Below are 12,104 nucleotides of genomic sequence, written 5' to 3' on the forward strand. Positions count from 1 at the left end.
GTAGCTTTACTTTGCTTTTTGAACCATTCAAATTATTAAACAGGGATCACCCTCTTAGCTCTGGCAGCTTTCCTGCTTGTTCTATCGCAGTTCCTTCTCTCCAGCGTGCTCCAAACTGTTATGAGCAGCCCAGGGTAGTCTCTATATTTTTTGCCTGCCACGCACCTTCCCTGGTTCTCTCCAGCCACAATAAGTGAAATAGCAGCCCCCCTCCCATTATATTTGAGGGATTTGACAACTTTGGTTCAGTCTCGCGAGACCTCCTACCTCTAGCATGCGCGCAGAGCGCATTTCTCCCAGTTCTCGCGAGATCGCTAAGACTCGCGGAGCGCTGTCCGGCACTTGCAGCAACGGCAGTGGCAGCTTCGGGAACAAGAACCATGGGAAGCAGGGTAGCGGAAGAGAAGATCCGGATGGGTGGTACGTGCGGTGGCGGTCCAGCTGGGGCTGTCTGAATCGGATCCAGTGTTCGCTAAAGAAGCGGGTACTCTCTGCGCGGATATGGATGCGAAGCGAAAGGAACCGCGCAAGTCGTTGAGGATCAAAGTCATCTCCATGGGCAACGCAGAGGTTGGCAAGGTACAGAGAGGGCAGGTGGGATGGCGCGTTATTGGTCCGCGGAATGCTGAATGACTTGGGGGAAAACCAATCCGGTGCGCCCATCGTATACTAACTATTCTGACAGTTGAGGTGGGCGCAAATTGTGCTGCCAGCTGCAAAGGCTTCTGAGGAGGAGGAGGAGGCCGGGAGACTGGTCAAGAGAGGCACAAACATAACAGAAGCTGAGGGGGAAGACACGGTACTCTTTACTGCTCACAGCCCAGACCCTTGCTATTTACTTTTACCTTTAATCTAAAACATTTATATTCTGGCTCTCACCTGAAAAGTACCCTAAATGTATTATAAAGTCAAACCAGAACAATAAACAACAACAATAAAATAGAGGCATAATATAAATTGGCAGACAGATTCCTGAAGTAACTTGACTTCAACTACCATTTCTTTTAAAAGCCTCAATGTGGCAAACAATAAAAAAACCAAATGAACACATTTCAAGTAAATCAAGTAAAATAGTAACAATTATAAATCCATACTAGAAGCAGGTGCTCATTAAAATATCATGGAACTGGAATGAAATAATGTGGCTTAGTGGTAGAGCATCCATCTGGCATGCAGATGGTCCTAGGTTCAATCCCTGGCATCTCCAGTTAAAAGATCAGGCAGCCCCATAGCTAGGGACTTTTTTGGGAGGGGGCCATAGGGGAGCCGGCAGCTAATTTAATCAAAAGTTCCAGGTAACCCTCTGGCGGTGGCAGGCCACGCGCTCTCTCGGCCACTTTGCTGGGCGGGAGGATGAGGCAGGTGGGGGTGGGGGGGTGGTCGAGGGAGGTGGCCAATGTTCCCTCTAAGCTATGGAGCCCTGTGAGCAAAAATTCTACTTTGTGAGCTATTGGCATTAAAGTTGTGAGCAGGAGATTTGGCTGCTGCATAAATTAGTTTGTAAATTAGCCATCCTTCCTGAGCTAAGACAAAAATGTGTGAGCCAGAGGCTAAAAAACTGTGAGCTAGCTCACACTAACTCAGCTTAGAGGGAACACTGGAGGTGGCGGCAGCGGGAGCAGGCGTCCTCCTCCACTCCCCCCCTGCCCGGCATGTCGCCTCCAGTCACAAAGGTCACGGAAGCCGGGAGGGAGTGCGTGACACGGGGGCGGCTCAGAGTGCAGGTAAAGGGCTGCCCCTCGGCGCCTCTGGCACACGCTCTCCGCGGCTCCCTTAGAAAAACTCCCACGGGGCTTGTTGGGGGGACTTGGGCGGTGGCATGAGGTAGGTGGTTTTTAAAGCAGGCACACGCGGACTGGTGTACAGAGACCGGTCCTATGGTTAAGAGATGGTGGATGGTGAGGAAGAGAAGCCGCCAGGGGCTGGTGGCAATTTGGCTGTGTTTAAAGGGTGTCGGAAGGTAGCTCTGGGGATGAAGGATTCCACTTCTCTGGAGTGCCCAAGGAGCTCAATTGTCAGGCAGCCGTTGGAGGCAGCACGGCGCACAGGTGGTGAGTCGAGGCACTTCGGAAACAGCCCGGGAGGGAAGTGGCCCAGAAGAAACGCAAGGGGACCAGGCACCGTGGGCCCCGCGTTAGCTACAGGCCTGGTAGCAGGTGAAGTAAAAGTCCTCTGCCTGAGACCATGGAGTGCTGCTACCAGTCTGAGTAGAAAATACTGACTTTGATGGCTCAGATTCAGTATAAGTCAGTATCATGCATGTTTGTACACTTAGCTTCAAAAATGTGGCTTCTGTTGATTCCATAAAACCTCCAAATAAGTGAATCTCCCAAGTTGCATAGGAAGGCACTATTGCTGAGAAGGCCTTGCTTCTTAACAATTTATGCCTGATGGTTCAAACCAATGGTCCATCTAGTCTAGCGTCCTGTTTCACAGAATACCCAGTCAGTGCCCCCCCCATTGCCTTCTAGCACTGGTATTCAGAGGTTTAATGACTGGATGTCGAACCCCATTTTAAAGTTTACTGCACTGGTAATCATCAAGATATCATGTGGCAATGAATTAAGGTAACTGTGCTTTGAGTGAAGGAGTGCTTCCTTTTATCTGTCCTGAAGCATCTTTCCTACGAGGAACAGCGGAAGGGTCTGAAACTTTCGTTTAGAGAAAAAGAAAGCTAAGGGTGGACATGATAGAGATCTATGAAATTATGCATAGGATGGAGAAAATGGATAGAGGGAGCTTTTTACCATCTCTCATAATACTAGAACTTGAGGGGCACCCAATGAATTAAATTGTGGAATTCACTGCCAGTGGAGGCCATAACCATAGATGGCTTTAAAAGGGGGTTAGACAGATTAATCAATGCCTACTAGCCATGTTGAGTAAAGGGAACCTCCATATTAAGCGGCAATAACCTCCGAAACCCAGTTCTAGGCGGCAAGTTCAAAGGAAAACCTTGGCCTCTGTGCCATTGTTTGTTGGCCCTCCAGGACAACTGGTTGGCTGCTGTGTGAAACAAAATGTGGAACTGGGTGGACCACTAGTCTGATCCAGCAGAGCTCTTCTTATGAATCCTTTGCCCATTAATCTTACAGGAAACGTCCCCAAATTGTAGTGTCAGGGGTCATTTCCTGCAGGAGCGCACAGGAGTGGAGCTCCGGCAGTAAAGAGCCCAGGGGGCGGGCACATGCAACAAGCCCCACCCCCTGCTCCCAGCAGCCCTCAATCAGAGCAAGAAACAGCCAGGTAAGTTGCAGAGCCCCCCTCCCGGGCCCAAAACAGTCCAGTGGCACCTTTAAGACCAAGTGTTATTCAGGTACGAGCTCTCCCTACTCTGCGAGGACAGATCTGCACGTTCCTCCCCCCCCCCCCCAATAGCTAGCAATCCAAAACAGTCCAGTGAAGCCTGAGCCTTCTGACACACTTCCAGTGACGTCAGGGTGTGTGGCATATGCAAATGAGTTATGCAAATGAGTTATGATAATGAGCTCCTGCACCTCTTTTTCTACAAAATGACCCCCGTCTAGTGTTATAGGAGAGGGAGAAAAAGTTCTTTGAGCCACGTTCTCTTCAACATGTATAATTTATGATTTTTATGGGTTCCCTTAGTTATTCTAAAACTAAGATGCCCCAAACTCCTTTACTGTCTAGAAGAAGGGAAAGGTCCAACGAGCTACAGAAGAAATTTAGGAGCTGCTACAGAAGAGATTTGACCCTGGTTCCCATTTGTCTCATTTCTGATACCTTCCAATGATCTCCACAAATTTATCTGAAGTAGGCAGCTTCTTGGATATTCTGCTTCAGGACCATTAGGGCAAAACAAAGTATTTCGTCTTATTCCTAAACAATAGTTCCCCACACATATCTTCAGCTAAAGGGAATGATAACCATTAACCAATAGGAATGTCTGTCATTCAGCACATAACAGGCTAGCAAGATAGGGGATTGTTGTACCTGATTGGTTCCAAATGCTTTCTGGATGGTTAGTTTCAAAGAACCTGTTAGGTTGTGTTTTAGCCCTTCCCCTCGGATCAGATGTTGTGATCCAGGAAATTACAGGCCAGTCAGTCTGACGTCGATACCGGGTAAATTGGTGGAAATCATTATTAAGGAAAGAATTAGTAGGCACATAGATGAACAAAACCTATTGAGGCAGACTCAGCACGGTTTCTGTAAGGGAAGATCTTGTCTCACTAACCTGTTAGTGTTCTTTGAGGGGGTGAACAAACATGTGGACAAGGGGGATCCAATAGATATTATTTACCTTGACTTCCAGAAAGCTTTTGATAAAGTTCCTCATCAAAGGCTCCTAAGCAAGCTCAAAAATCATGGGATAAAAGGACAAGTCCTTTTATGGATCAAAAACTGGCTAATTAATAGAAAACAGAGAGTGAGTATAAATGGGCAGTTCTCCCAGTGGAGGGGGGTAAGCAGTGGGGTACCACAGGGATCAGTACTTGGTCCACTGCTTTTTAACTTGTTCATTAATGATTTGGAGATGGGAGTAAGCAGTGAAGTGGCTAAATTTGCGGATGATACAAAGTTGTTCAAGGTGGTGAAAACCAGTGAGGATTGTGAGGCACTCCAAAGGGATCTGTCAAGGATGGGCGAGTGGGCGTCAACATGGCAAATGGGGTTCAATGTGGCCAAGTGCAAGGTGATGCACATTGGAGCCAAAAATCCTAAATATAAATACACATTGATGGGGTCTGAACTGGCAGAGACAGATCAAGAGAGAGATCTTGGAGTTGTAGTAGATAACTCACTGAAAATGTCGAGACAGTGTGTGACTGCAATAAAGAAGGCCAATGCTATGCTGGGGATTATTAGGAAGGGTATTGAAAACAGATCAGCCAATATAATAATGCCCCTATATAAATCAATGGTGAGACCTCATTTGGAATACTGTGTGCAGTTCTGGGCACCACACCTTAAAAAGGATATTATAGCTTTGGAAAAAGTGCAGAAAAGGGCAACTCGAATGATAAAAGGGTTGGAACACTTTCCCTATGAGGAAAGGTTAAAGCGCTTAGGGCTCTTTAGCTTGGAGAAAAGACGACTGAGGGGTGACATGATCGAGGTTTATAAGATTATGCATGGGAAAGAGCAGGTAGAGAAAGAGGTACTTTTCTCCCTTTCTCACAATACAAGAACCCGTGGGCACTCCATGAAATTGCTGAGCGGTCGGGTTAGAACGGATAAAAGGAAGTACTTCTTCACCCAAAGAGTGATTAACACATGGAATTCACTGCCACAGGAAGTGGTGGGTGCTACAAGCATGGACGGCTTCAAAAGGGAATTAGATAAGCATATGGAGCAGAGGTCCATCAGTGGCTATTAGCCACAAGGTATAGCTAGGGGCTCTGGGGCAAGTGATGCTCTGTCTTCTTGGTGCTTGGGGGGGGGTCAACAGTGGGAGGGCTTCTAATGTCCTGGCCCCACTGCTGGACCTCCTGATGGCACTGGTATTTCTGGCCACTGTGTGACACAGAGTGTTGGACTGGATGGGCCTTTGGCCTGATCCAACATTGGCGTCTCTTATGTTCTTAATATTTTTATTGTTTATATTGTTTTTAAACATACATGATGCTTACAAATATATTTATGCTACAGCAATGTAGAACTAGGCAGGCTCCCTTACACTATTAAAAATCAGACTGATTAGCAAACAGAAGCTGAAGAAATGGAAGGGAAACAGAGTGAGTAAAGCATTCATAATTTTCCAGTGAAACAGCAGAAGAAAGCACTCCACTGCTATTTTGTTTTAGTTAGTTCACCACATGAAGGTGCCTTCTACTGAATCAGTATTGTCTGCTCTGACTGGCAGCAGCTCTTTCGCATCATTTGGTATCTGAGCCTGTTAACTGGAGAGTGATTAACACTTGGAATTCACTGCCACTGGTGGACCTCCTGATGGCACTGGTATTTCTGGCCACTGTGTGACTCAGAGTGTTGGACGGGATGGGCCTTTGGCCTGATCCAACATTGGCATCTCTTATGTTCTTATGAGATGTTAGGGATTGAACCTGGGATTTTTGCATGCAAAGCAAGGTATGCTCCTTTCCCCTAATTTCTCATGCAAATCTGCAAACAAGGTACAGTAAGAAAAAACAGAAATAAGATATTGTCCATTTCCACTGAATAACATACATACTTTGGGCAGGTTTTCTCTCTTCTCTCCCTATCACCCCCTTGATTTCTGAAGCTGCAGCTTTTCATGTTTTCAGTGGAGTTCCCTGGATTAGAGGGAGCAGAGACCTGTCTGGCTTTGGCTCTGACACTTAGTAAGGTTCCTTAGTATCATTTAAAGAAATAAAACAGGAAACTATCATTTGAATTGTTGGCAGGGATTCAGTGTTTTTGGTTGTATGTTTTGTTTTCATTTGCTTAAATCTAAAAGATTATACACTCATGCAGGAGATTTTTTTTTTTTTAAAGATTAGAATAGTCTTTGCAAACTTCAGAGGGCAATGGGGGCTGCATAGATAACTAGGTTATAACTGGGTAAAATTAACTCTTGTTTTATTTTTTAGAGCTGTATTATAAAAAGATACTGTGAAAAGAGATTTGTGCCTAAGTACCTCGCAACAATTGGCATTGATTATGGCGTCACCAAGTGAGTACTCCTCTCTTGTGATATGAAAATGCATGGTAACTTTAATAATAGAAAATTTGGTGTGCGAACCAAGGAAAAATGGACAGGTACAAATGTGTGAGAATGATTACAAGCCATGCTCTGACTGAGATGAATGAATGTGGCGATCAGAGATTCTGCTACCACAAGGGCAGAAATTGTTGCTCAGGAACTGCTGCTGTGTCTGTGAGAATCTTGTGAAGCACATTATGTTCTCCATGCAGATACATCCTTGGGGGATAGTTGGGGCAGTTCACCTGGAGAAGATTTTGAATGTCAGTCCAACTCTTACTGTGATGTTAGTGAAAGCCTCAGTGAAAAGTAATAGAAGGAAAGAATATTGTCTGAATGCTTTTGTATTTCATGCCCCAGCTCTTTTTTGGAGTTAGCAGCGTGCTTCCCGGATGACCTTGTTATCCAATTTTTAACAAGTATAACAGAATTCATCTGTGCTTATGCCTCCTGTCCTAGGTGGTGTGCTTAATTATTATCTGTGTCTTTTAAAAAAGAGTGAAAAGGAATTTTGAGTACCTGTTCTTGGATCTGATGGCTCCCTCCCTTTCTCTTTCAGAGTGCAGGTCCGGGACAGAGAAATTAAAGTGAACATCTTTGACATGGCTGGGCATGCCTTCTTCTATGAGGTAACGGAATGAAGAATGGGTGATGATGATGAGGCCAAGGCTCAGAACTGGAGACTCCTGGCTCTGGGAATCTAGATGGCTTCATGGTTTGTAGGCCAAGAATATGACTGGAAATCTTGGCTTCTACTAAAGGATCTCAGGTAGCAGCTTCCTCTGCTTGAGACCCTGGAGAGCTATTGTGAGTCTAAGTAGACAGTACATGGGTCTTTCCGGTGGGGTCTTCAGCACTGCTCTTGATTCAGTACAGAAGCTAACATAGTTGCTATTCCTGCAGCTGTTTTGGATATACATTTGAATAAATTGTTAATTGCTGAGACCCATGTCATTATCACAGTTGGAGATCTGTGACTAATTTATACTTTGGCTTGCAACCAGAGCAGTTGTAGGCTGGATATTATGTGGAAACATGTAGTAAATGTCCAGCTATAGTTGGGAGACAAGTCACGCTTACTCTGTGGTACTTGTATGTTGACATGCTTATCTTTTAAAAACTGGAGGGAGTGGGACTGATGGAACCTCTGTTTGTCATGTTTGTCATCCATTCTGCCATGCTCAAGTATGCTATCTTATCTGTGTAAAACCATAATTAAGTATAAAGTGCTCAAGTATGCTATCTTATCTGTGTAAAACCATAATTAAGTATAAAGTGCTCAAGTATGCTATTTTATCTGTGTAAAACCATAATTAAGTATAAAGTGATCGTATCCCCTTACTTCTAGACAGAGGACACTTTCCACTTTATCTGCTTCTTCTGCCCGTTCTCAGGCAGGTTGCACCATTTCAAGAATGAGCATTATGGTGTGAAATTACCATGTTCCTCCAGTGCTGCTCCCAGTTCAGTATGGATGCTAACACAGCTGTCAGTCTTGTGTCTGTATTTGGTTGGTTGTACATTGGGATGCATGTGACAGGAGATGGACTCATAGACTCCAAACTCATGCACCAGTGGTTTGTGGTACTTGAGGTCAGTTCTTTTCCTTAGGACATCCTGATGATCCAGAGTAACGATCTGCTTTGGTTCTGTGCTCTGTGTAGGTGCGCAATGAATTTTATAAAGACACCCAAGGTGTGATCCTAGTGTATGACGTTGGGCAGAAGGAGTCATTTGATTCCCTTGATTCATGGCTTGCTGAGATGAAGCAGGAGCTTGGGCCACATGGAAACATGGAAAACATTGTGTTTGTGGTTTGTGCCAACAAGGTAAGCCAAGAGGAGCATAAAATGTAGAAAATTTCTGCTGTTAATGTTGTTCTCTAGCAGAGACCCTCAAATCATAGAGCACTGTTTAGTTGGGGAGCCTCTGCTAATGTGAATTATGGACTTTAAAAAAGGATCAGACAAATTAATGGAGGACTGGCCAACGCTTATTAAGCATTATAGCTAAAATGGAGCCTTCATGTTCTGAATATACCATGTATAGATGCACTTACTACCTGCCACCGCTGTGTGCTATTTAACCATTTTTACTATTTCTTTTTGATGTGATTATTGTTATTTCATTGCTCTTCATCACTTGGGGAATATTTTATTGGAAGGTGGGTTAATACTTTTTTAAATACACAAAATAATAAAATTCATTACAGGGGAAGAGCCAGTTATGATATGATTTTTACACAAAAGCTTAGATTATAATGGAGTCTGTGTTTCAGGCATTTTGCCCTGGGTCACAGAATCTACAAAGAATCCAAAACTCTCACTGCTTGATTATCTTCAGATAAACTGCATATAACTTCTTTGATGTTTATCAGATCACAGTAGCAAGTAGTCAGGGTAGGAAGATTTTCTGTTATTTCTTCCTTACTGTTCATAGGGTACAAAAGGTATAAAGATGTTTATAGTCTCCTAAATCAGAAATGCCAGGTTAGTCTGCTTAAGTTGCATATTTTAAATATTTTTGCATAATATGTAGATTACAAGGCCTAGATTTGTGTGACTAAGGCAGGCCTTGACAAATTTTCTGTAGATCTAGGAGCGAGCCCAGAAATTTAGGATCCAGACTCATTTTTCTGCCTTCAGGGTTTTGTAGATTAATGACCATGCTTTCTAATACTTGCTACTGTAAAACCAAATGTTCTCAAAAGACATACCTATTCAGGCCTCCAGCTTTCATTACTTAAAGTGTATTAATGCAGTGTGAATATTACTTTATACCATTTCAAGCTTCAAATATTCACTCTGAACAATGAGGATCGGCCAGAGCTTTCCAAAGCTAGCCAAGGCCCTTATGGCCTTGGATGGGGAAGGGGACATTGTTAAGAGCTGTTGGTAGCTGCCATGATGAAATTTCTAGGCACCGTGGCAACTTGGCACCTGGAAATTGTCAAGCCTTGGATTACAGTATGGTAATCCTAGACGATCTCTGCAACCATGAGGGCTAGAAATATTTAGGAATGTTCTAATATCAGACAGTTGCTCTGCCTCTGCAATTGTGGTGCAATTGTTCCTGGGTGGTAAATGTGAGTCCTGCAGATGTCTGTTGTGTGGATCAGAGGTGTTGGACTCTGGGACCTTCTCACAAAAAGAGGCTAACGTGTGTGGTCAGTTTGAAAACCAGGCTCACAATCTTCTATTACTTGTGTTTCAGATTGATTGTGCCAAGCTCCGTTGTGTTGATGAGAGTGAAGGGAGACTGTGGGCGGAAAGCAGGGGCTTTCTTTATTTTGAGACCTCAGCACAGACTGGAGAGGGAATCAATGAGATGTTCCAGGTATGAACTGACATGCCAAATGTGGCAGTCCTTCAGCAGTACTTAACTTTGGCTTCCAATGATTGGCACGTTGTAAGCTCTCCATTATGAAAGCTCTGAAGTGGTGCTTTTGGGTCTGTATATGAGAAGGACTTCCATTTCTGTCAGCCTAGCAGCCTGGAAACTCTTAGTTATCATAACATCGAAGCAGAATTGATTTTGCTGGGATTTTGTTTATTTATTTGCATTTTTGTACTACCCATCCTCAGGGCTCAGGGTGGTGCATATGTTCCTTACCCCTTACTTTTTGTTTTCATGATAACTGAGTAAGCTTCATAGCTGACCATTGTCTCTGCTGGATTCTGGTTATCAGCTATTCTGTAGCCTTGTGCATTTTCTCCCTCTTCCTTCTGGATCGTATCTGGCAGGGACCTTTCTATTCTGCTCTTTCTGATTTAAAATCGGCAGCACTCTTCACCTTCATACCCCAAAGGGTTTACTTTTAGAATGTATAAGATGAAGAACTACACTTCCATCCTTTTAGGAATATATCCCCTATGTTTCTGTATGAATCACTGATCCAGTTGGATCACTTCATTGGAAGGACTCATAAAGAGGCAGAACAAGCAGCCTCTTCTTAGGTTAGTTAATTCTGCTGGTGTTCTGCTTTGGGAGTGATAAGCGTGAGGCCATTGTTCCCAAAGCCTGAGGCACAGCTGAATTTCTCTATGCACCCCAGTAGGGTTGCTAGCCTCCAGGTGGGGCCTGGAGATCTTCTGGAATCACAGCCGATCTCTGAATGACATAATCAGTTCCTCTGGAAGAAATGACTACCGTCCCCAGACTCTGTCTCCCAAATCTCCAGGAAATTTCCCAACCCAGAGTTGGCAGTCCTACACTCCAGGGAGACTGAATGGAAGGAGGCAAGGCCAGAACTGTGAATTGTGCAGAGACACAGAAGCCAGCCTCCTCTGTGAATGAGTGCTTTGGGTTCACTTTTAATTGATTTATTTTGGTGGCAGCTCAGGAGATGATAATGCAGGGAATCGGTCCTTCTTACAGTCAGATGGCTGTGTTGCAAACTATGCTTATTGTATTTATGCATGCTTATTTTTTATGTACATTCCCCTTTTCTCCCTAATTAGGACCCAAAGCAGCTTATGTCATTGCCTTCCTGCCCCCTCCATTTTATCCCCACAGCAGCAACCTTGACAGATAGGTTAGGCTGAGAGATTGTGACGGGCCCAAGGTCATTGCACGAGCTTCCACAACAGAGCAGGGATTCAAACCTGGTTGTCCCAGTTCCAGTCTGAGAGTCCAGCTATAGTGTGCCACACCAGCTCTGAAACTGAGCTCAGAGGATGCGTGCCACAGTGTTAACATCTTCCAAACCCAGTTCCCTATCTCCACTTTAGACCCCAGGCAAAAGCAAACAGCAGGCCATCTGTTTCCCCACAGCAGCCTTTGTCCCAGCCCAGGCTGGCTGAGGGTTCTCTCCTGTGCTCTGCTCTCTACTACTAGGAATGTGCCCTTTATTTTATTTTATTTATACCCCACTTTTCTCTTCCATGGGGACCCAAAATGGCCCGGGATGTTCTCCCCTTCTCCATGTTATCTTTGTAGCACAAGGGTTGTACCATGCATGGGCCTTGGCCCTATCATTTTGGACAGAGGTTCCAAAATCCATTTTTCTGCAAGAGCTGGGGCTCTGTAATTACTGCTTGGATTTTATTCTGCTTGTGTGTTTAATGAGGTTTTACGTTTTTGTTGCCCACCCTGAGCTTTTAGAATGGGATATATTATGCAGTGAATACATAAGACAAGTGAGGACCCACAAGAAATTTGCGGGGAGGGGGCATTCCGCCCCCCTTTGTTTTCTCCCTCAGCCCCCACTAATTCCCAAGTGTGCCTCCATCTGCAGATAACTAAAGCCATAGATAGGGGGCACACTTAAACAGATGCTTCAGGAAACTTGGGGGACCCACTAGGCTTGCAGAAAAATCTGACAGTTAAAAAGACCCAAAATGTCGGGGGGTTCCCCCAAAAAAGAAAGCATTGTCTGCACATGTGTAAACAACACACTTACCTTTAATAGTCCTGGCAGCCCCTGCCTGGAGCTGCACCAGGCAAGCCACCAAAAGGG

General features: G+C 44.6%; 1 protein-coding gene across 1 annotated transcript in view; it reads left to right on the plus strand.

Moving 5' to 3' along the window:
* The first annotated feature begins 286 nt into the window (after window positions 1-286).
* Window positions 287-12,104, plus strand: part of DNAJC27 (DnaJ heat shock protein family (Hsp40) member C27) — a 16,091-nt gene continuing 4,273 nt past the window's right edge. Inside the window, exons 1-5 of the mRNA XM_015429383.1 lie at window positions 287-579; window positions 6,534-6,616; window positions 7,206-7,275; window positions 8,311-8,475; window positions 9,860-9,982. Of these exons, the coding sequence (XP_015284869.1) occupies window positions 502-579; window positions 6,534-6,616; window positions 7,206-7,275; window positions 8,311-8,475; window positions 9,860-9,982 (519 nt within the window). The 5' untranslated portion in view covers window positions 287-501. The remainder of the gene's footprint in view (window positions 580-6,533; window positions 6,617-7,205; window positions 7,276-8,310; window positions 8,476-9,859; window positions 9,983-12,104) is intronic.

The sequence above is a fragment of the Gekko japonicus genome, unplaced genomic scaffold (assembly GCF_001447785.1).
Source record: "Gekko japonicus isolate JY-2015 unplaced genomic scaffold, Gekko_japonicus_V1.1 scaffold7, whole genome shotgun sequence".
Taxonomy (NCBI): Eukaryota; Metazoa; Chordata; class Lepidosauria; order Squamata; family Gekkonidae; genus Gekko; species Gekko japonicus.